The 25,614-nt window shown below is 40.3% G+C and overlaps 1 protein-coding gene across 3 annotated transcripts; it reads left to right on the forward strand.

The window, feature by feature from the left end:
• The first annotated feature begins 659 nt into the window (after positions 1–659).
• Minar2 (membrane integral NOTCH2 associated receptor 2) lies at positions 660–15,909 on the forward strand. 3 transcript variants are annotated; one of them, XM_085833567.1, is made up of 5 exons: positions 660–926; positions 4,150–4,210; positions 5,218–5,294; positions 10,747–10,971; positions 14,498–15,909. In XM_085833567.1, the coding sequence occupies exons 1-5, from the start codon at positions 750–752 to the stop codon at positions 14,675–14,677; spliced, it is 720 nt and encodes a 239-aa protein (XP_085689693.1). In that variant the 5' UTR covers positions 660–749; the 3' UTR covers positions 14,678–15,909. The 3 variants fall into 3 exon arrangements, with proteins under 3 accessions (XP_085689693.1, XP_021006818.1, XP_085689692.1); XM_021151159.3 differs by lacking the exon at positions 5,218–5,294 and having other exon boundaries at positions 662–926; positions 4,150–4,200; XM_085833566.1 differs by lacking the exons at positions 4,150–4,210; positions 5,218–5,294 and having other exon boundaries at positions 668–926.
• Positions 15,910–25,614: the final 9,705 nt, after the last annotated feature.

A 25,614-nucleotide genomic window follows, 5' to 3' on the forward strand; every position in this document is an offset into this window, starting at 1 on the left:
GGTTCCAAATGTGCCTAAGAACACCAACACGTCATAGGCATTGATACTGCTGGGGATAGAGTCAAGGGCACCTAAATACTGAGGGGTCCCAGCAGTGTGTTAGGGGTGACTTACTGCAACAACCCATGAAGCCCATGCCTGCGGTCTTCCCAGTTAGAACAAACTGCCAACTTTAACCCAGTGAAGTTTACCGTGAGCTTGAGACTAGGATTCAGAACCTGAGAAGGAATGAGATTAGACTTATCACAAAAGACTGAGGCAGGGCCAAGGCCCGAGCAAAGGCTTTAGTGGAGCAATACAAAGACAAAAATGAAATCAAACAGTGGGTCTCTTCAAGTGACCCTGCTGAGCTACAAATGATGGACTCTCATACTGAGGTTATGGTGGCTCTAATACACATAGTAGCCATTTCAGACTCTGACTGGGAGAGATAGGAAGTGTAACTAACGCATATGTAGTTTTCTCACCCTATTAATTTTAATTGATGTAACTTTTTGTGCAATTCATTTCGAGCTCCGTGTGTGAGTGTGTGTGTGTGTGTGTGTGTGTGTGTGTGTGTGTGTGTGTGGTGTAAGGTAGGAGGGAGAGCTGCTTTGTTGTTTTGTTCCTGTGTGGCCTTTAGAAAGTGGCTTTTGTGTGCAGCCGGAGAAACCTGGTTTCAGATGCCAGCCCAGCCGGAACATCTTCAGGCTCATTAATTATGGAGGCGCCTGACAGGGGTAGCTTCGCTCGCTTTGTTTCCACGGTAGATGAAAGGGGACATGGATCTTTCTGTTTTGCCCAATAACAACCATCCTGACAAATTCCTGCAGCTTGACGTGAAGTCTTTAATGAGGAGCTCAACCCTTCTGCAGGCTAGCCTCGCGAGATTTCCGGGTGGAAATTATCCTGCCACACAACACTGGCAAAACCTTGTCTACTCACAGGTAAGATCTAAGAGCATAAAAATAAAGGGTGGGGGCATGGTTCTTTCTCAGTATATGACATTTTCTTATTCGCGTGAAGGAGGAGGCCTGGAGGGGGGCGGGGGGGGGATACAAAGAAGCTGCCTGTGCCTCCCCATCCCTTCCTGTAAGCTCTGTATTTGATGTGCAAATTCTTCTGTGGGTTCATTCTCCTCCAATCCATGGGCTTCTCTGCCTATCCTCGGTTCAGATTTGTGTTAAGTTTCATTTACTCCTTCCCTTTAGAACACAGTAAACCAACTGTTAAATTTTCAAATAAGCTTCAGAGGGGTGGGGGTGGGGTGGGAGACATACGTAACCTGTATCTGTTGGTGTGATCTATACATGAAATGTCAAATGCTTGCAGGGAAAGGGTGTACCTGCCTTTGAGAAAGCCTGAGCCTTGCTTTTTGCCCTTTTAGACTCCCTTTCCTTTGATACAAAGGAGCAAAGGATAGTGCGTGACAGGAAAGACTGGCCCCACTCCATCTTGGAAAGTGGTGGCTCTCAGCTTAGATGTGCCTTTTCCACAGGTGTCTGCGTGGACCAGCCATAGAAATAAGACCTTCCCATCTAATGCAGTGTTTTGGTCTTGTTCTTTCATAAAAGAATGGAACTAATGCATTCCATATGCTGAGATCAACACAAAGGCCCCTGCTGAGGCACAGCTAATCTAACAGGGATAATCTTGTTTTAAGATGTGAAGGCTAATGGCGGGCAGGCGTTGAGGGCTACTCCAGTGTAGAAGGAGGAAAGAGCATTTCATTTCAGAATTGAAGTAACTGACCTCTCAGCCCCCTGTGAGTCATTAAATCCTTTGGAGTGTTCAAATTCCCTGGACAGAAATTCATTTGCTTTTAAGAACAGTTGCTGCTCATGAGTCCCGGTGCACAGTGACTGCTTTGTGGTGTGTTTGTAGGCTCTTTGGGACATATGTCATGAGATCATTCAGAGTCAGAGACACTCAAATGAGTGTAAGTGGCCTCTATCCTATAAAGGGTTCTATTTATTTCCATTGTAAGTCAGCAGCTTGTTATAACAACTGATTTTTTTTTTCTTTTAGTTTTATATCCAGTCTTTGTAATTCTCAAAGCCTGGTGGGTTTCAATGCAGACCCATTTATTGCTGTTTTGTGTTTTGTTTGGTTAAATGAAACAAAGTTCCTCCTGTATCTCATTGTCTATGTTATAGAACAAAAGAATTAAAAATGATTTTACAACCTTTTGCTCCTTCCCACCTTCTATGTCTATGACGTATGTTGTCTATGATGTATGTTGTAAGGTCACACAGCCAATAGATTGTGGGGGAGCACTGGGACACATCTGTCTTCTAGCATCTTTTGTTTGGGAGTGTGGTGAATCTACTGCCTAAGTTTGGAATTTCACAACTAAAACTCATAACCCGAGGAAATGCAGACTTATAACTAGCATCTTTTTGTATAGACCCTGTTGGGCCTAGATAATTATTCAAGGAACAAAGAGGTATACTTCTGCAGTGTGTCTTTGATCAACCTCAAATAAACTATCTTTTTAACCCTCCAAGAAAATGACAAGTAACTTAGTGAGAGTCAGTTTACTACTGAAAAAAATGGATGGTGGGAGGGCATGGTAGACAAGGGCAAATTCAGGAAATTAGTAGGTGTGGTCCAAACTCCGAGTGAAGTCACGTGATCTCACAATGACTAGTGAACTGCCTGAGTGGATCTAGAAATCAAGACTGACATACTCATTGAATACAAAGTAAATAAATATGAAATGGGAACATGAAATTTTGAAATAGAACGATGTTTCAAAAAGTTTCCCTATATCAGGAATGATGAATGGGGTGCTAAGCATAGCTGAAGAGGACGTGTCAAATATTTCTTAATTAAATTCCTTCATGTTTAGGGGGATTAAGCAAATAGGGTGATTATGCAAACACCATTCTCATGTATCTCATGTTCAAAAAATTGTTTTTTTCAATTAAAAACCTAAGCTCAATCTCCAGGAAGAAATTTTGAGATCGATCTATTGCTGACCTTGATCAGACCAGGCCTCAGTCTGAGCTCTTGTAAAATTAGTGCAAGAGTCTCTTTAAGTTCTTAAGAACTGAGAACAAATAATGTATAAGGGAAAGACAATAGAGTCCGGTTTCCTCTAACAGCTTAAGAAGAAGAAACAGGGGCTAGCGAGATGGCTCAGTGGTTAAGAGAGCCAACTACTCTTCCGAAGGTCCCGAGTTCAAATCCCAGCAACCACATGGTGGCTCACAACCATCCGTAACGAAATCTGATGCCCTCTTCTGGAGTATATGAGGATAGCTACAATGTACTTATAATAAATAAATAAATAAATAAATAAATAAATAAATAAATAAATAAATCTTTAAAAACAAAGTAGAAACAGAAATTCTAGGCTGGGGGTTGGAGTGTCGTATTTCATTTGATAGAATACTGGAATCCCTACACACAGGAAATCCTGTCTTTCCCCCCTCCCCTGCCCCCTGACCCCAGTACTGCATAAAACATGTGTGATTTACACCTATAATCCCAGCACTCACTAGGTAGGCTCAAGAGGACCAAGGATTCAGGGTGCCTGTAGTTTTGTTGTCATCTTCCTCCTCCTCTTCCTCTTCTTCCTCTTCCTCTTCTTCCTCTTCCTCCTCCTCCTTTTCCTCCTCCCCCTCTTCCTCTTCTTCTAAGAAAAAGATAGTATAGGATTTGAAAAATTAACAGATAATATTGTTACTTACTTTCATGATATTTGGGTTGGATTTGAGGCAGAACTTCATGTAGCTCAGACTGGTCTCAAACTCAATCCAAAGGTAGCCTTAGACCTATAGTCCTCCACCTCCTTGTTCATTCCCTGCGGGTTGGAATTGCAGGCATATGCCATCATACCTGGTTTTAGAAGCTCTGGAAATTGAATCCAGGGTTCATGCATGCTAGTAAGCAGTCTACCAATGGGAGACTCCCACTCATTCACATGGTCAGGAACACACACACACACACACACACACACACACACACATACACTCACATACACTCACACACTCACACACACACAAAAAAACCCTTGTTTTAGTTAAGTGATAAAATGTTTAAAGGTGGGAATTGGCTTTTCTGATGTGATGAGCAGGTGGACCTCTGAGTCTACTCAAAGTGAGGTGTTTTTGTTTGTTTTTGTTTTTGTTTTTCTATTCCTGACTCTTTCCACGTTGGTTTCAGAGCCCCGTGGCTTCTCAGAGGAACTCTGTGAGCCGGAGAGAAAAGGCAGCGGTGAGACATGGGCTTCCTTATTTCTAGACAGGCTCATTCACTGGTTTCCTGTCCTAACATGTGTCCACCACTGCTTTGCTGTCCTAAACCATTGTTATCCTTAAATACCAGCATCCATATATGTCTGTGTGTATGTTCATCTATATGCATGCATATGTACATGTGTGTTCATCTGTGCATGTGTGTATATGTGTGTGTATGACTTTAGATGTACATACATGTGTACGTAAGTTTAAATATATTTGAGTCTTGTATGTGTACGTGTCTATGGGTTTGTGTGTATGCGCTTGTATGTGTGTGTATGTCTATATGATTTGTGTGTGTTTAGATATGTGTATGTATGTAAGTGTGCGTAAATACACTTGTCTGTTAGCCTTCCATTTTGTAACGCCACATTTTATTTCCACTGTGTCATAGTTTAAAACACTTCCATTACTTTTTATTTAAAATGCTGTCTAAATATTTGCCAAATTTGTATTTGAGATATGTGTCTATTGGTTTTGAGATCATTAACTACATTGTGTGCTTTCATTCAGAAGTTATTGCATCTACCAATGTTTTGAAAATACTCACAAAATGGAGTAGTTTCAACTGTTGATGTCAATTGATTGGATCTGTTAATTTTGTTGTACAAATTGTCTTTATCCTTAGGATTCTTTTACATGGAAATATGTAATTTAATAATTACTTTAAATTTTAATTATTACAATCATTTATAGCCTACAGAGTATTTTATATTTATTATACCTTGCCAGCGATGCTTCTTTTATTCAAAACTTTTGTAGCTATTAAAGCTTCCTGCTTTAAGTCTATTTTGTTTGATATTTATATTGTGATATTATATTATATTATTATATTACATTATATATTCTGTAGTAGAATATGTTATGTTGCAAAAACAAACATACCGAAATCTAATAATGCCATAGGTGTACTTCATATCTGCACCCTTGGTATATTGCTGCTATACACATCCTGAGAGGTTTTACCTAAAGGCAGAATTCAAATTCTTTTTTCCTTTCTACAATATCAGAATCTGCATTATGCCTGCATACCAAGAAGACAGAGAGGAAGACACATGTACTATTGGGGAGGTTAGTAGTCAAGCTTGAGTTTGACCCAACTGTTCTGTGTCATTGAAGAGGAAATGCGTTTGTGGTGTCTCTAGCCAGGCACTACCTTAAAATAAATAGATGCTATATTTAAGATAAGATTCTTCAAATATATTACATATGTGTTTATACATACAGTTTATTTCTTTCTAAACACTGGCTCTACCCACAGAATTGACAACTGAGCTTGTCTATGAGATAGATTGTGTCTAATATCCACAGTTAGCGGCAACTCCTGCAAGACAATCTACAAACTCCCCTGTAAAAAAGCTGTTAGACATTTTTTTTTTACCTTTCTAAGCATCAGCATAATCACTATTCCAAAGTTGTTCTGGGATCTCTCTGGTAGTGCTTGTGCAGACCCCTTCCCTGGAGGTGAGGCAGGGCCATAGCCATTTCTGCTCTCTGAAGACCCCCTAATCTCTCTCTGCACAGCCTCATCTCATGGGAAGGTCTCAGAGCTTATGTCTACGCTTATTTATGGGAACTTGGAGACCTGTGCTTATTATTGTTTTTTTAAACTCGGGTATGCTGTTTCTGTGGTTATTCTCAGTTTTTACGTCTAAATGACTGGAGATGTAGGTAATGGTTTTATTTTATTTTTAACAACTCGAGTTCTCATCTTGTAGTGTCTTCAGTAATTTGTTTCCTCTATGGGTTAATTAACTATTTGTTAACACAGTCCTCTTTATTTGGCCTCAGATTGTTCTTCTTCACATACAGTATCCCTAAAGCTCTTTTAAAGACATGGACCTCAAACTGTCCTTAGGAGCTGGCTTTTCTCTCCATCTCTCCAAGGTCTGGCCTAATGAGTGAGGCTTATAAAAACCATGACTTTAACATAATATTTGCCTTCAGTTACTTTATACAGGTGAGAAATTTTCCTCACCTTTGTCCCCAATTTTTGTTTGGAAGTAATTTTACATCTCAAAGTTTGGGGTCTACAGTTATTACACTAGGAAGGGACATACTTTTAGACCCTCCTCCCACACTTTCAACCATCCTGTTGGATTCCCTGACTCTAGTCATATAGAAATGGGTTCAACTTGCTATATATGACTATGCAAATTCTCAGATTTACCACAAGTATCTTCTAAACTTAGTAATCACTAATTATCTCCCAGACTACCCTAACTAACAATTATATCAAATGATTTTTCACTGTACAACTTGAGTAACTGTCTCTAAACTTCCAATATCAGGAGATACAGGTATGGCTAAGATGGTAGAAAGCCCCCCATGAAACTTTGATGTTCTGTATTTAGTTCTGCATCATTGACATGAAAAGCTGGGCTCAGGGTCATGTTTCCATAATTCAATCTAGTGTTGGGGTGAGGTGGTCTTAGGACCGATGGACCCCTGAAGCTCATTCACAGCCAGTCCAGTTTAATCAGTGAGTTCTAGGCTCACCAAAAGATATTGTCCCCCAAAATAAGGAGTTTAGTAGTTTAGGAAGACACCCAATGCAACCTCTGGTGTCTATTCATGTGCACTTGTGCCTGCATGTATACACACAAGCACATGCACACAAAGCATCATCTACACACACTGCACATATACAAACCAGGCTAGAATAAAGTTCCAGTGTTCCTTCCTGGTTCTGGGGTGTTGTAGCAGTGGGATACAATGGCCACTTTACAGCAGCTCTTCAGCATTGGTGAGGGAGGCTACTCCTCACCATTGGGGCAAGTGACAAAGTAACAGGGAGTATAAGCAGTGTTTATGTTTTAAAATCTGATCTGCCCATCTCTGTCACTGAAAGGAGTAAAGTCTTCTTCAGTTTAGTATGCTTGCGTATGACTTTTCCCTCTTTATATTTATACCTGAGTCCACTAAGAGATTGGTCAACTTGCCATGACAATTTTTCTTGCTCTAGTAATTTGGAGGTAAACACTCTTTCTCTGATTTTAACAACATCTCTATCTTTCCCCTGCAATTGGTTCTTAGTTTGTTAATTGACAACTGTTTTAAACATATTACCGTCTAATTCTCTAGTTCACTTTAAAACTCGAATTATTATAGTCTTACCATCTTATCAATTTCTATGTATTCTTCAGCATGCTTTGGCTTCATCTCCCCGGCCACCACTAACTTTACTCGTTCTTGATGTCTAATAACAGAGGATCTTGTTTAAATGGACAATTAGATGCTCCCTTTTAGATTTTGTTTTTCCAAATATGTCTTCTAGCTCTTTAAATAAGTGCCATTTTACTTTCATGCTAGAGTATTAGGATTAAAACGAATAAAAATAAATTAACAACGTTCAACCCAATAGTAAAAGTCTAACTGAACTTTGAAGTGTTACTTCCTTAAATAAATATCTTTAACAGAATTTATTCTACAGTCTAATATATTAAAATCATGCAGATGCTACTAAATATTTCACCTAAAATGTAGCATGGAAAGTTAGAATTGCATATATGTTCATTATTTTATTAAACCTATTTGGAAAAAAATACTCAATTACAAATTATTCACAGCATTTTTTTTTTTTGTAAACTTGCTATTTGAACTGGAAGTCTCACTCTTGCTAGGTAAGCCCTCTGGCACTGAACTGTCTCCAGCCTCATAACTAGTGTTTATTTTTATTCTTCCATTATATAATAATCATTATATATTTGGCTATCTCAGGGATGAAGCCTACAATTTCCAGTAATCTAAGCATGTGCTGGGTCTCTGAACCTTGTCCCAGTAATCCCATCAAACCTTTCTTGAATAATTTATTAATATATAAATTATTTAAAAATGGTTTCCTTAGCAATAAACCTTAATATTAAGTTTTCTTTGGTGTGTCCTTCAGATAAGAGTGATGTGAAGATCAAAATAAAGAACACATTTCAGAAAAAATATTACATCTTTTCAAGGAAATGGCCTAGAAATAAGGCTTACATTCTGCTTTAGAATATACCTCTGCTTTGATACCTTCATATATTAATTCTATCGAAATCTATATACATGTTATAGTTTATGTCTACTTTCTCTGAGCCACACATTTTCTTTTCCTCATTTAACAAACCTTACTATTTACATTGAAGGAGCAGCCTGGGAGGAAAAGAACATAACAAAGACAATTTGTGCATGTCAGAAGAGTTAGCCTACTCCAAAAATGATCAAAGCTGTCCAGGCTTCAAGAAAACAATAGAGTTATAATTATGCAAATCTCAACTAACCTTGACATCTTGTCAACATGTTTTTATTTAATTAAGAAAAACACTGAGAGAGCCCTGCATCTTCAAGCTAAATGTTAAAATAAAATGTATTATTTTATTATACAACTTAGCATTATAAACCATAGATTGTCCTCTAGCATGCAAAACAAAAAAACAAATTAAAGTCAGAGAGGGTCTCCAAAGTGACCTCTAGACATGTGACGAATGGATTTATTTAACATGTGACGAATGGATTTATTACCAAGGCAGGAGGGGGTCAGAGAGATGAGTGAGTCCTTAGCTCATTTGCTGCTCCCCCAGTGGACCCAGGTTAGAGCCCAAGATCCACAGCGTCTGGAACTCATGTTCCAGGGGATCTGACATCGTCTCTGGCCTTGGAGGGCACCAGGCCCACATGTGATGCACATATATACCCGCAGGCAAACACTAATACACATAAAATAAATATTTGTTAAAAGTCACAGAAACCCAGTGCCCAGAAGAACACAAATAGTGGCATCAAAGCTAATTTCCCCTTTATTTACCAGTTATTTCTGAAGGATATGTCATGTAACTCCAGTCTACAATTTTAGTTTATATGACTACACATTTAGTGTGACTTCTATGTCTTAAGAGATGCTGAAAGCCGGGCGTGGTGGCGCACGCCTTTAATCCCAGCACTCGGGAGGCAGAGGCAGGCGGATTTCTGAGTTCGAGGCCAGCCTGGTCTACAAAGTGAGCTCCAGGACAGCCAGAGCTATAAAGAGAAACCCTGTCTCGAAAAACCAAAAAAAAAAAAAAAAAAAAAAACAAGAGATGCTGAGACCATCTATGTATGACTAGGGGTTGTGGCACACATGATTAAAAAGGATGTAATTCCTATCTCCAATGTTCTTATTCAGTCACCAGCATGATTACACACACACACTAATATACACACACAAACACACACATGTGAAAGTTTGTGGAAAAAGCACATATATTGTCATGTGTGTTCTTCCTATGTATACATTATGTTTAAATGTCAATTTTTAAAATTCTGAAAGTTGACGACTTATTCCCCTAGTAGACACACAGTGGTGAATGACATTGAAGTGACTCAGTTGCTCTATGACTTTTCCTGGAGCCAGGGAGATGTGACCTCAGTTAGGGTATTGATAACAAACTGAAGAAATGATTCCACTTAAATCAATAGTTTTATTACAGAACCTTACAGGAGCATGGGTGGCTCATAGCCAACAGTAGTACCAAGAAAGCCCAATCTAGCATAGGGGCAGACTCACAGAACTTGCATCCCCAGTTGTGCCCTGCTTGTACCAGCTAACAGGCAGCTCCACAGAGATGACTCCTATATATACCCTAGCAATTGTGTGTTGCTTATATAAGCTTGGGAAGATGACTTGTGAATCTTGCAGCCTTTGGATCTTCTAGAGGATTTCAGTGTATTGAGTTTCCTGAGCCTGGTAAGGTACATTATTAGCTTCTCATATTTAATGAAACTTCAGTCTTGGTCTAGCATGGAGTGTTTCAATTTGAGAGAAGAAACTATGGAGTATCAATCCCCACCCCCAAACTCTATGACAGGGAAGCTAACGATTTGTTTATAACAAACCGAGACATAGGTATATTATTATTTTAGAAGATTATTTTTTTCATTTGTGTGTGTGTGCGTGTGTGCATGTGTACGTGTGTGTGTATGTGTGTCTGTTCATGTGCTTGCCAGGACTTGTGTGTGAGGAGGTAAGGAACAAGGCATTGGCAGCTTTGGGATTCCATTCTCTTCTTGTACTATGAGTGTCTGGTGATCAAATCCAGGCTGGCAGGTTAGCAGCAAGCACCTTTATTTGCTGAGCCATCTTGCAGTCCTTGAAAAATGTTTTTAATCTTAATTTTACTGGATTTAAATGATATTATTAAGCATTTTTATGACTCTTGTAATACACAAAAGGCATAAAATGCCATTAACTTCTAACACACAGGAGCTGGAAAACTGGGTTTCTCCAGAATTCTACTAGATTAATTGAAGAACACAATTCTTTCTTTGTGGCTGAAAAATACCAGTGAAATGGATACTAAACTCAACAAGGTAACATAAAGAGAGAGAAGTCGGTAAATGGAAGGATTCTAGATAGAGGCAGATCAAGGGGTTGTTTTTTAACTTCATTGCTACATCTCTTGAGTTTGAGACAGAATCAAAAAGTTTTCAGATGCAGATTTCTGCCATTTTCACTGCCACCAGGAAGCCTATCTTATAATAGAAGCCTCATTTTCTAATCTCCCAACAGAGAGAAAAAACCATTGCTACTCAGCGAATCAAGGGATTTGGTGTGGAGAACCCAGTCCTTTCTGAGAGTCCTCCAGCATCCATGTCTTCAGTAATGAAAAACAACCCGCTGTATGGTGACATAACTTTGGAAGAAGCTATGGAAGAAAGGAAAAAGAGTCCTTCATGGACCATTGAGGAGTATGACAAGCATTCTGTGCATACAAATCTCTCTGGACATCTGAAGGTGTGTGTACCAAGAATGGTCTCCAACTGATGAGGTAGACCAGTTAACCTGAACCTAGAAAGCAGTGGTGGAATGACAGGAGTCCCTCAGTGAACACACAATCTCCAGACCACAGATCCTTTTCATCCTTGAAATTATTTCTTTCCCAGCCAATATGAGAGGTTACTTATTTGTTTTGTATTTTGCACAAGCCAATGGCATCTGTAGAGAGAAGAAAGAGGAAGGAGCAATGACCAACGGTCTCCTGAGAAGATAAAATTACTTTTTAAAAATTAATCTGTAAGGTTGCATATGCTTTCTCTACTTTGTAATCTTGTGTTTAGACTCATTATCACTTAGGAATAAGTTTTTTACTCTACATTTTTCTAAAACCACTTACAAAGTGATTGGAACTTAAGCACCGGGCAAGGAATCCCTTAACAATGATGTTTTATTAGCATTCCCAGTCCATTGAATGATTTAAGATAGCAGGTTTACATCTTGGTCATTTTTCGTGTGTCTCCAAACAAAACAAAACAGTTCAACAGGGAGAAGTATGCAATGAACTCACTCACCCCACTTATGATTTTTCTTCCACCACTTTTTCTTTTTGCTCTCTGATGTCACCCACACAGAAGACTCAAATACCTAAAAACCAGAATGGATCTTCCCTTGTCTGAAAAGACAAAATATCTGATCAGCCTTGGCTTGCCTCCACCTGCCTCAGGCCAGAAAGGGCTCATATCTCCCAAATACCTTTCATTTAAAAATGTGTGTCTGGTCCAGGTTCATACCTTAACTACCAGAAGTGAATCTTTTTTTTTTTTTTTTGATAGGACAATACCGTAGACTTTCATATCCTGCACACAAGTTTTAAAACCTTGAGTGTGTCTTCCTTGAAATACACCATGGTCTAGAATCCCTGACAGCTCTTAATCCCCGTGCTTGGAGGTATCCCCTCTTTAGTTCCTTTCTGAGCAGTTGCCAAAAGACAACAATGACTTTCTTTCTGTCTTCTTTGTTTTGGTTTAATCTCCTGTTTCTTACCAAAGACTTCAAATCATTAAGCCTATTATTGGGTAAAAATGCATTGATTTATTTCACACACAGTCACTTGGTGCTGAGCACAAGCTAAGGCCTGCCCTCTTGCCTTTGCTGTGTGCATGGCTGACTGGGGGGGGGGGGTGTCTGTGGAGACAAACGCTGCATCCCTGTCTGCACACAAATCCATCTAACCAATTAAACAGAGATAGCTCATCTGACTCAAGACTGTAACTTCACGTGCCAATTAAAAAAAAATCACATTTTATCAAAATTTTTGTTTTTTGTTTTTTAAGTTTGGATCTCAGACTTAGACAATTCAAGATTATTGGCAATAGGAAAGTTTTTTTTTCCTTTCAAGTTAAATTTACATGATCAAACAAATCTAATGGGTATGCTGTATTACTGACACTGACTGTCCCTCTTGTAGCTGACTCTCTGTGCATGCACATACTCTTCACAGCAGCTGTATTCTTAGGCAGTGTGCTGGCCCCTTGATGCACATTCTTAAGTGTTAATTTCCACAAGAATCTTCTGGAAAGTTGTGTATCCCGCCCTCGTTATGATTCTTGATAGCAACTTCTTTTGTCAGTATTTCTGCCCTTATCTCATAAATAGCAGACAGGGCTGCCCATTTCAATTTACATCCTTTTAAAAAAAAACTTTATTTTTATTTTACCTGTCTGGGTGTTTTGCCTTCACGTGTGTCCATGCACCCTTTGCATGCAGTGCACTCAGAGGACACAAGAGGATGTCATGTCCTCTTGAAACTGGAGTTACACGTGGCCATCAATGTAGATGACCATGTGGGTGCTGGGAATCGAATCTGGGTCCTGGGGAAGAGCAGCCATTGCTTTTAGCTGGTGACTCATCTCTCCACTCCCATAATTTTATACTTCTGATCCCAACTATGGCCTCTAACTTTTCCAAGTGTCTTCATGTATTACTGCATTTCGAAATCATTAAGAGCTTTAGATCACAAAAGATAAAAGTAATGTTGCACTTAATTACCAGTGCGAGCCAAAGTGAGGCTGTGAGAGGGCATTGTCTCTATTAGGGAAGCCATTGGTGAAAAAAAAAAAGCAATGAAGTTTCAAAATTCAGGTCTCTGATTAGAACACAAGATGAAAATCAAGAGGGATGCAGACAAGCAAGGGTTTTAAAGTTGATATTCTTCTGCTCACGTCTTTCAAACGAAATAGTAATTCTTAAGCACTTGTAAGTAGGTGGTTTAAACCCACTTACACCTTCCTATCAGAGAATCACCATTGCCAACTATATCCCTGCTCCTTACAGGAATGCGCCTGCCTCTCCTGGCACTGCAACCCTAACTCTGAAGCTATTTCAGAGACCCTAGGGGCTGCCAGCTACAGGAGACTGGTTTTGTGACCCCCCACTAGCTGACATAAGTCTACTGAATGTGTTGAGGGGGACAGCCTGTTTCAAATCCTTCAAAACATCTAGGCAAGGAAAAAACAAGGCTTAGAGTTGGTAGTGAAAACAGCCATGATTTGTAGACTTAATATATTAATATATTATATTATATTGTATATTATTATTGTAGACTTAATATATTAATATACTTCATTCCCTGTCAAGACACAGAGACTCTGCACTAAACTAGTTAGATTTAGAGGGAATTGGAAAAAAAAGCATATGGAATACTAGAGTTTATTGGTGACCAATTGGGCACTTGAGGGCAGACTGACTTAGGGAGCCAATGGTACAGAGACACACTATGGTTAAGAGCTAACAAAAGGAAAGATGTGTCATGTCCCAGAGATTGTATGTGGAAGATACACTGTAGTTTAGCAGTGGTAGGAACCCTGAACACCTAGCGTTATCCTTCCTGTATGGAAGTCAGCTGGGGATCTCTTGAAACTTAACCAAATTTTTACCCCTGCCACAGAGATGAGATAAAACCTCCAAAGTTCATCTAAAGCTAGGAATTGTAAATGTATTTTAACGTAATTGATTTGTAGGCATTATTTATAAGACGCTATAAGCCAGGCAGTGGTGGCTCATGCCTTTAATCTCAGCACTTGGGAGGCAGAGGCAGGTGGATTTCTGAGTTCGAGGCCAGTCTGGTTTACAGAATGAGTTCCAGAACAACCAGGGCTATACAGAGAAACCCTGTCTCAAAAAACAAACAAACAAACAAACAAAAATGCTATAAACACACATTTGCCTAAGAGATGACTGCAATATATCTGTCTTGGATGTGTGAACAATTTAATACAGAGATTGTGCAGGCCACCCAGCACATTCCTATACAGACAGACAGATTTCCTGTGGGTATCAGTGGACAGCCAGGCTGTGGCAGTATACCTGAAATGTTTAGAGATGATAAGCCTTGTGTTTAAACGTTGAAACTTAAGCCTCACCCAAAACAGTACCAATACAGAGGCTTCAGCACCTTTGACATCATCTTCTTTTCAAGTCTCCATCTATAATGGTGACTGGTCACTGATCAGTGAGTGATGTTTCCGTGTTATTTTTCTTTTAGGAAAACCCCAACGACCTGCGCTTTTGGTTGGGGGATACGTACACTCCTGGCTTCGACACTCTGCTGAAAAAGAAGAAGAAACGCAACAAGCGATCAAAATTGTGTCACATGGGTCTGATTTTACTCCTTGTGGCCTCCATCCTGGTTACCATAGTGACTCTCAGCACCATATTCTCTTAAGGAAGCTGCAAACCCATCTTTAAAGCTCTAAAATGCCTTCTAAGTACTTGCAAGAGAATCTGTCTGTGCATTGTGAACGTCCGCGTTGCTAACTGTGTGCCCAAACACCATTGTCCTTTAGAATGTGAGCGTCGCTTGTGTTATGTTGGCCTCTCTGCTTTGGTCTGTGAAAACCTGTGTGTCATTCCAGTCTGGGTTTGTCCTTTGTGAAGCAGGTATTCCAGGGGCTCACAATATCAAAACTCACTCCGCACAGTTAACAATCAAGCTTTAGATTGGAAGTGGACTGCGCCAAGTGCCGGCAACTGCTTGTCTTCATGCTTACCTGGTTTTCAAATCATTCCTCCTTCCTCCTCCTCCTCCTCCCTCCTCCTTCCTCCTCCTCCCTCCTCCTTCCTCCTCCTCTCTTTCCTCTTCCTTTTCCTTCTCCTCCAGGCACTGGGGAAGCTGTAGCTCATCTGCCCAACAGCTAGGGTGACCGGAAGGTTTCTGCTGAGCTACCCCCTCAGTTTAGATCTGTTTTACCCCCCTTTATCTCCGCTTAAGTTAAAGGCGGATAAAGTGGAAGGGAGACATTGTTCAAACCTATTCTAATTTCCCCAGTGATCCTTTCTGGAAACCTAAATTTTATGTTGTTGTTTTAGCAGAAACAAACTTGGTCAGCCACAGCAGCATAATCAATCAAGTTACATCCAATCGTGCTTGTGGATTGATAGCAACTGGCAAGTGTGACCTCTAGTGGCAGTGGGTACACGTTTACCAGAAATAGGCGGTGGGGCACTGGAATGCTGCCACCCCTGAGCATTCAACTGAATCACAGTCACGCCTGAACAAAAGATTGTCAGAGAAGGGAACTGGCTTAAGGATTCTGTACAACATGGAGGGGAGAAGAGCGAATGGCTCCTAACCCATAGCTTTTTCCTCAGTGGTGATGTCGTTTTCTTTGTGTATTGACAACCTTCTGGTGGGTGCAGATACCTGGGAACAAGCCCCAGGATACAAAGAACCAAAGTGTCTGTCTTCTCCTCCCTGGACATTCTTACCTAAGGCTCTCAGTGCCACTCCTAATGCTATTTAGTGTGTGAAATAAGGCTTTTCTTCTTCTTCCCAAAGAGTGCCGTCTTCTCGTGCCCCGTGATAACGCCTTACTATCTCGCTGTATTGCTTATAACGATACTTGAAGTAAAGTATATAAAAATGACGGTTTACTGGAAAATAAATAATTGTGTACAAAGCAAAACGTGTCTTACTGATCTCTGTGCTGTCTGGGTTGTTATTCCTCTTTTTTGCTGTGGAGTCCAGTCCAATGTAGAAAGAATGGCAGGGAAATGAGGGTGAGGGGGCGCTCTGATGCCTGGTTAACTCCCGCTGGGGATACCCTTAGACACTGCCTGCTGTCACTCTGTCTTCAAAGTTTGACTGCCCCATGTTGGCCTCTGAGGATTCAAGTCGTGCTCAGGGGTCCCCACACGACACTCCTCTCTGCTGAACTGTGTTATTTGTGTCTGTTCAAGACAAGGTCTGATGAAGCTTTCTAAATACATCGGGACGGGTAACCACAGAAATGTGAAGGCATCCTCTGGGAGCTCCTAGCCTGCCCAGCCCCCACTCCAGCCTCCCTTTCTCCTGCCCAGTCAAGCAAGCACCTACAACTCCTCTGCTCTCTAGCCTTGCTCCCCTTTTATTTATGATACCTTTGGACACTTATTTCTTCTGCATGAGTGAATTTATTACTCTGCTTTTAAACCCATATCCATTTCAGGGTAACCGGACTCAAAATACAATATTGTTCCTCACTGAATTGATGGTATGTGTCCTGCACATAAGGGAAAGTCATAATGGGAATGTGTCCTTGTTTGCATGCAAATTTATATCTTGCATGTACTTCTAATTCCCCCTGTGAAAACAGCTCCAACAGAAAAAAAAAAAAAAAAAAAAACCGTGTAGGGTCATGGAGAGGACAGCAGTAATGGTCCAGGCTTTATGCTCAAATCTAGGTTTGCTTGAGAGTTTCTGATCCAGGTCCACTCTTTTCTTCTCTCTCTTTCTCTTTTTAAGCTTTTAAATTTCACTTTGGCACATAAAACTAGTCAATAAATAATAAGTCCCATTGTCAGCAACTCTATTTTAGTCTCCTTATTACCCCCTAAATTGGGTTAAATAAATCTGTATACCTAAATTCTTAATACTTTTTTTTTCAAATACAAAATCCCCTTTATTATTTAGAAGGCTCCTCTGCAAGAGTTTGCTGTCTTGTTTGTATGTGTGTGTTTTATTTTTGTGTATTAAGTTAGTGTGCTGAAATCTTATAAGCTAATGATGTCACAATTTCCAGGAAAAAAAATTAGAACGTTTACACTTGTTTAAAGTGCTGCTCTCAGATATAAACAGAAAGGTCGACATTTTTTTCCACTTATTAACGATTTTTTCCAATTATATTTCGGTTGCTGCCATCTAGTGGAGAATTTGATGAGTGGCCTATGGGGATGCAAGCCCCCGCTCCCCAAGGACAAATTAGAGTGCGTTGCTGCCACCTGGAGGACACATTTGTTATGTCTGCGCTTACACCGCGAAGAAATTACACAGGAAGAAGTGGGCACTGTGCAGGTAGGGAAGGGGCTGAGAGCTCTTGTCTGCCCTTTGTAAAGCTGATTTTTACACTATCTTATCTTTCTAGAAAGGACATGTGACTATCAGTGATTCGGGTTGACCAAGACAGAGCTAGAACCTCGGAATAAACTTTAGATTCCGCTGCACGTCTTCTGTGAACACTAGAAGTCTCAGTGCAGCGGTTCTGAACGTTCCTGATGCTGTGGCCCTTGAATACAGTTCCGCTTTGGATGGTGATCCCCAACCATAAAATTATTTTCATTGCTACTTCATAGCTATAATTTTGCTACTGATATGATTCCTAATGTAAATATTTGTGCTTCCCGATGGTCTTAGGCGACCCCTGTGAAAACCACTGCTATAGAGGGTGACTATTTCCTCATTTCTTCAAATGGGTTAAACCGTTGCTGCTTTATTTTAGATTTCCTATGGTCTTCTGTTTGTATACTGGTAGCTTTCTGCATTGGAGAGTGTCTTAGTCAGGGTTTCTATTCTCCAAAATATCATGACCAAGAAGCAAGTTGGGGAGGAAAGGATTTATTCAGCTTACACTTCCATACTGCTGTTCATCACCACAGGAAGTCAGGACTGGAACTCAAGCAGGCCAGGAAGCAGGAGCTGATGCAGAGGCCACAGAGGGATGTTACTTACCGGCTTGCTTCTCATGGCTTGCCCAGCTTGCTTTCTTATAGAACCCAAAACTACCAGCCCAGGGTTGGAACCATCTACAAGGGGCCCTCCCACCCTTGATCACTGAGAAAATGTCTTACAGCTGGATCTCATGGAGGCATTTCCTCAAGGGAGGCTCCTTTCTCTGTGATACTCCAGCCTGTGTCAAGTAGACACACAACACCAGCCAGTACAGGGAGTTTTTACATCTTTTAATCAATCAATCAATCAATCAATCAATCAGTTAATTAATTAATTTAGAGAATTTGTGCTCACAGGTGTGCACATGCTTATGCATGCATGCAGAGTCCACAGCAGTATTTCATGCATCCTGCTCTAGCACCTTCTACTCTATTCCCCCAAGTGTGAATCTTTCACTGAACCTGGACCTGACCACACCCGGCACATCCCAGCGATCTGTCTGTCTCCAGCCTCCACAGCACTGGGTTTGCAGGCAGGGTAGGTGGCAGTTCTCAGCTTTGGATGTGGGTTCATGGAGTCTGAAGTCTGCTGTTGGTTCTGTCACAGCTAACACGCTCACTGTGCCATCTCTTCTGTCCAAATACAGTTTTCCTAGTTGCCTTTCTTCCTGAACTAATACTTTTTGTAAGTACCAGTTTTCAAAATTCCCCCTCATATTACTGGATAAATGTACTTTTGTCATATATAAGTTTTTTTTTTTTTCAAATTGTAACTAGACAGGGCCATTACATCGCAGCCTCTCCAATGTCTTGTGTCCAGACACACAAGTTTTGTTTTTTTTTTTTTTAAACAAGAAAAAGACAAAAACAAACAACAACAAAAACAACCAAGGTTCTTGTTTCCTTCCAAACAGTCACTTAGTGCAGACTTTGGCTGGACTTCAGGTGAGAATGTTAAGCAAGAGGAAAGTACTTCAGAGACGGAGGCAGTTCCTGCCAGAGTGGCAGCTCTTCACTCATATTATGAACATAGTGACTCATGTGCCTGATCAGATTTCCCTCCGTGCAAACGGCTGGAAAAAGTCAGAGTGGAAATATGGCTTCTCCTCTCCAGAGTGTGTGGGACTTTCTCGTGTGCCTTAGGTGCTCAGCCTTATCCTGGCTCCACATCTTACTCCGCCCTTACTTCCTCTCCCAAATATACATACTATCTCCTACCTGTTTGATTTTCCACTTCACATTTTGGTATGCAGGGGGTGGGATGATACTCTATGCAATCCTGGCTGTCCAGGAACTTGCTATGTAGACCAGATTGACCTTGGACTCACAGAGATCGACCTGCCTCTGTCTTTGCCTCTGCCTCCTGGGTGTTGGAATTAAAGGTGTGGGCCACCACACCTGGCTCCCTTCCCCCACTTTCAAGATGCAGAGTCTGGAGACATACAGGGTGTGTAGAGAATTCCACGTTTGCATTGATAAAATGAATGTATTCAGATATAGAAGCTAAACACAGGAATGAAGATGTGGCTTCATTGCATTATGTTGGATCCCAGAATGAAAAGAAAAGGAAGAAAGAAAAGAGAAGAAAAGAAGAGAAGAGAAAAGAAAAGAAAAGAAAAGAAAAGGAAAGAAAAGAAAAGAAAGAAGACTGATATTCAAAAGAAAAATGAAACAAAATGAAAGTATAATTTTAAAGAGGAAGAAAATGCCTTTTCAAACTTGGTTCTCTCATGCTTGTCATTAAGCCATCTCCTCAGCCTTGACATTTTCTGCTTTGAAACAATTTGCATGGACGACTCTTTCTCTAACAGCCCCAGAAGACTTTCACCTTGGATATCTGGTGTCACACAGCACCACATCTGATGTCCACTCACCTGAGCTTCTGCATCCCACCTTGCAGTAGAGTTCTCTGCAGCAATTAAATATTGCAACAGGGACACTCCTATCTTCTGTATTTTGTTATTTCCAAAGCTCCCGCAACAGCCTCATTTCTTTTGCACTGTACTGCTTTGAGATACAAACAGAACATAATTTCAAGGAAAGAGGTTACATTTTCGAGGTGGTGAACACCTAGCCGGAATGTAAACTGGAGACACCTTTTAGCTGCTCTAAGTGATCTGATCTAAGTGTAGGACTTCATGCACTTCAGCTGCTGATGACAAAGGGGATCTTTTAATCTTCTCATCTCCATAGTCACTCATATACAATTTCCTTACTATTCTTCAGCTCCTGACTTGCAGGGATTAGTACAGAAGTTATAAATGAGTTAAATAAGCAGGGACGCAGTTGTGCTGGGAACGACAGTATACCTCGATTCCCACAATGTGTGCTGACTCTGGTTAGAGAGAATCTTTGCAAAGTGGAAAGTAAACAGCAGACCCCATCATTAAGAACAACTGTGGTTTAATTACTTTTTTCCTAGTAAGTGATGTTGGCAGAATTTCTGTTATCTATCATAGTGTAGCAGAGCACACAATTTAACTTAACTGGCTTTCTTTTATAACTACTTGATGATTAGATATTTCCTCCTCTAAAGTTCACCAAGAACCCTGGCTAGAGGTGAACAGAGATGAAACCTACTTGAATGAAAAATCCAACCTCCCACATCCTGCATGCCCACATCTGTATCTAAGGCTTCCAGGAGAAGATGCAAATTCTCGTTGTCAGGAAAGGTTCCAAGGCACTGCCTCCTAGACTTCGCTCCTGGGCTTCGAATCTTTGTGCATTGCCTTAAGAATGTACATTCCTTAATGTGCACTTCTTGTACATTCACACTTCCATCTTTACCCCCAAAGAAAAAGGGATTGATTCCCGTTTAATTTCCCAGTATCGTCTAGTTCTTCACTTACCACCAGATGGCAGTCACGCGCCAACATGCAGACGCACTGCCCGCACACCTTCAAGGACTGTGCTTCCATCCTGTTAGAAAAGAAAATGACTGGAGAACTTCTAAAGGAAGAATGATTAATCATCGTGCTGATTAAGTCCTGGAGTGGGGGACAGGGGCCGTCCTGGATTGTCCAGTGTGCATCAGTACAGAAAGTGACAGTAATTGGGATCTCATACAGAGAGGTTTTCAAATTCAGGAAGCTCGACCTGGGCGCCAGCACTCATTAACCAAGCCCGCCGCAGTGGTTTTACTCAGAACTAAGTGATAGCTTGTTAAAAATGCTGACTCCCGGACAGCTGAAACGAACCTTCATGTTCAGCCAGCTTCTGGGTTGATTATTTCTGTCAAACTTGAGAAAAGATACTGAAGACTTCACCTCCTCTTTCTGATTATCAAGAGTCAAAGGTTCCACGGTGGTTCTCGGGGACACTGACATAGGAGTTGTCGCTTTCTTAAGGTTCTTTCCCCTTTCCGTGTAACTCTCCGCCGGGATATAAAATTCACAAGCAATTAAACTCTTGCGATGTCTAAGGTTGGTCGTTATTTGCTGTGCATTGTGTGTCTAAAATGTAGAACCAGAATTAGTGCTGATTTTAAATGGAACTTTAATCGTTTCCTATTGAGGAACTATTGGTCTGTTCTCCACCATCACACAGACCACAATGATCCTGTACATCAGCGGCACTTGTATGTGAATCTGCCTTTAAAGTTTTTTTTTTTTTTTTTAATGAAACAAACTCAATTTATTTGACTTCAAACTTGTGTAAAAGATCGAAATTTTAGTGGCTAATTTTAGTGGCAAGAGAAACAATCACTCAGCCCTAGAAATATTAGGTATTCTGTGTAAATTCAGTTCAGTCATCATGTCTACAGATTACTAACTCGGGTTCGAGGAAGTTTAGATTGTCATTCTTCTGCTTCTACTGTTTTTCCCCCCCTTGGAGAGGGTTTGAGTCTAGGAACAGAATTCACTAACATAATGGACCAGGTGTCCTTGGTCCATCACACCTTCTTACCTTGGTGGTAAGAGTCTGTTTACTCACTCCGTGGCACTGGGCTGGGCTGAGTGGCCTTGACCCCTGCACACCATACCAAGCACCTGCCAGCACCTCATATCTAAAGATCTAAGCATTGTGTGTGTGTGTGTGTATATATATATATATAGCCTTCAGTCTGGTCTGTATTTGTATTTGGCCTAGTAACCTCTGGATATAGTCATTAGCCTAGAGTCCAAGCTATAAGTGTCTTAGAGGCAGCAGAAGTATAGAGACCCCTCCAGAACTCCTCCCGCAGGCCCAGGAAGTCTCAGTCAGGCAAGAGCTAGGGCAAGGGGCTTTTTAAAAATCCAATGTAATCATCTTTATTTTCCCCCATTAAGAACCTGGGGCATGGGGGTGCACTTTGAAGTATCTACTCTCAAGCTCTTGACTCCCAAAAGGCAAATCTGTCTCCATGTCTTTTTAAAATGCTCCCTTGCTCCCTTTTGGCATACACACACACACACACACACACACACACACAGACACATGCTTTTATATACTCTTTGTTTCTATCCCCCTCCTTCCTTTTGAAAAAACATGACTGTGTCCTAACCTGTCTGTGTCTATCTGGAGCTTCAGTTTTTTTCAATCTCAGGGAGGTTAACTGGAGGGAGAAACTGACAGACCTCTTGTGAGCTACGCTGAACCTGCCTTGTTTTGTTAAGAGAACTGTTTCTCTAGAAGAAGTCTTTTAGATTGCTCTCCTCGGTTCCCCGTGGAAGTCTTCATATCTCACCATGCAGACTGAAGAAGTCAGATGGGACCCAAACAGATGTTTTAGAGAGAGGGAATTACTAACAAATCCCCCCCTCCGACTTCTTCCTGCTGTCTTGTACTTGTGAGACATTGTTTTAAAAAATCTCCTTGATTTCTGTACCATTTCTCTTCTGGAACCTATCCACAAAAAAGGGATCAATGTGACCACCTTCGCTCAGACAGTACAGGGTTTGTAGATTTCCCCTGAAGTTGCAGAACCCTTGTGGGAAAAAATGAGTAAATGACATTTGATAAAGAGACGGATGCACGCCCACGAAGAAAAGATTAGCCAAGAGTTGGGCTGACTTGTATGTGTGAGTAACACCAGTGTCAGGAAGTAGTTGGTGGGCGATGGAATCCTGAATCTAGGGTAAAACACAAGAAGATATTAATGTTTAAAACTCAAAATCTCATAAAATTATACACTCCCAGACTTGACTTTTTTCTCTGTCACTTATCTGTCCTTCAATAGCAATGTTATATGTGTTGCCAGAAGGTTCTGTATTTAGATCAAAAAATTCTCACAGGTAGACTTAAGTGAATTGTCATTCAAAAGTCAGTAAAAATGAAGCTATTTTATAATTCCATGCTTTTGATTCTTTCTGAAACTTCCTGGCTTTTCTATCTGCAAATAAATTTAAAGCAAATATTCTGGGTTATTCTTTAATTATAAAATTCATTAAAATTACTCATATTTAGTTTATATATTATTTAATGCTATCATTGTTATATTATGACTACGTTGAGAACTATTTCCTCCGATATTTTAAAATGTTTTTTACCATATTTCCATTTAAAATACTCTGAAATTATGCCCTGTGTTCTCATTTTGTTTGTTGACTCTGCAGACAGTACTTACTATACCTGGCAGTCAGGAGCTGAGATTTGGGGAAGGATCGAGAGCTGATGCTGTTTCTAGAAAACATGCTTCAGGGTTAGTGAGGTGTAAAGAATGAAGAGAACAGAAATACCAGTCAAAATTGTAAATACAGTCTTGACCTGAGTTAGGTTTTCTGATGGAGTGGATCAGAGTGGGAACTGAGATACCTTTTCTTTGAATTCCATATAGTATATGAAGCATGGAAGAAATAAAAGAGACTTGAAAAACAAAGCACAGAAGACTTCCAGGATCAAGCCACGTCTGATAGAGTTCATAGCACAAAGGCTTTCCTAGAAATGGTGGGAGAATATTGTAGTTAAATAGATATAATCAAGGACCAAAGCCATACTATAGATCAACACCACCTTCCTTGGTTTTGGTTTTTGATAAACAAAGTATAAAAGCAATGGCATTTCAAAAACACTATCTGCTATCTCCAGGTAACTACTTCTTAGAGTAGTTAACTCTTGAGGACTACCCTTTATTATCTATCTGCAACCTAGTCCCTACTAGTCAACTCTCCAGCTGCTGTTATCACTACCACCACCCAACTGCTAACTACTATTGAGGATAAACCACTTTCAACTTTCAAAAAGATAGGAAATGCCCCACCAATAGATCAATCCAAGGCACAGCATGCTGGAGGACAGTATAGGTAATAGTAGTGGCTGACACCTCAGTAGCCTGGAAGTCAATGGCAGGGCCCTTCCCATTGGGGATCAGAATATTTGCTGAGGGTGGGCTCACAGGTGAACACTGGAGGTCAATGGGGTCTTCAACAAGAAGATTAGGAGAATGAATACCCTATCCAAGAATAAAATGATTAATAGCACAGAGGTAAGCAAGACACACATTCTGGAAATGGTTTGTAAGCAAGACACGGTTTTTATTTCACTAAGGCAACAAAAGCATGCCTGAGAAAGTCTCCCTCTTTGATACCTGTGTGTTTTATTCCCCACCATTTGAATTCAAGACTTCTCTGGTTTAACCCAGACTCAATGTCTCCATTTGTCAATGGTATTAGTTCCTATCTTCAAATACTTGCCCCCCTGCTACAAACCCAGACCTCCCTCTCTTTCCTCTTCCCTGCCTTGGTAAAATCTCTTTCCTGGCTAGCTCTTTCTTCTTAGTAGATTAGCATATTAAACTATATTTCATCTTAAAAACAAAACTCAGAAAAAAAATTGCTCTAAAACCTGTAAAACCAGACAGGGCATATTTCCTTGCTTTTAAAATTGCAAGGCCATCTATATTACTCAACAGGGAAGTGCTCGATCGCTCAACTGGTCAAGATCATTTGCTAGCATGAGTCTTGCAGGAAAAAAAGTTGATCTCCTTTTACAAAGCTGACTCTCTGGTGCTTGGGCATTTTTGCTGGATATTTAGTTCCTTAGCCTCCACATGTGAGCACTGCTTCCTCTCCCCGTTTCCATAGCTTCTCATTTATGCTAATTTCTCTAGTAATCTTATACAACATGAATTTAAATTCTACTTGCTGACAATTCCCAATGGCTATTGCAATGCCTATTCTTGCTGAACCCCGGACCTGTCTTCTTTTGACACAGGCTTTGACTAGCTGAGCTCAGTAAAGAACAGAGACAAGCAGCAGGAAGGTGAGAATTCCAGCAGTGTTTACGGCTCACACTTCAGGCTTTAGAACACACAATGTGCTGACATCTTCAGAGCACTGCAAGTTAAAGGGGAAAAGTATCAAGGCAGAATTCTGGAAATGTCTTGGAAACTAAAGGGAAATGAAAAAAAGACCTCTTACTCAAATAACTCAGAGAAATTTACTGCCTCTCATTGAGATAAATAAGAAAAAATTAGAAAAATAAATAAATGAACAAATTTCAAATTACACCCGAAGTACAGATACAAATTATTATATACATGTGTATATGTATACGATATATCATATATCATTAAAACTAAGGTAATCAGCAAAAAATTAAGATACAAAACAGGAGGTAAAAGTGATAAATCAACGCAGAAGCTGTAGTAAGAGTGTAAAATGTAAACTCACTATAAGGTTATTCGAGAAGATGTTTTGAATTATTTTGAGAATCAACAGTATTACTCTCATATATACACAAAATGTATACATACACATTACATACACATTAACACATGTGTATACATACACATTGCATACACATACATATGAATACATA

This window comes from Mus caroli, unplaced genomic scaffold, assembly GCF_978045245.1.
Source record: "Mus caroli unplaced genomic scaffold, Mus_caroli_1 scaffold_19, whole genome shotgun sequence".
NCBI classification, from domain to species: domain Eukaryota; kingdom Metazoa; phylum Chordata; class Mammalia; order Rodentia; family Muridae; genus Mus; species Mus caroli.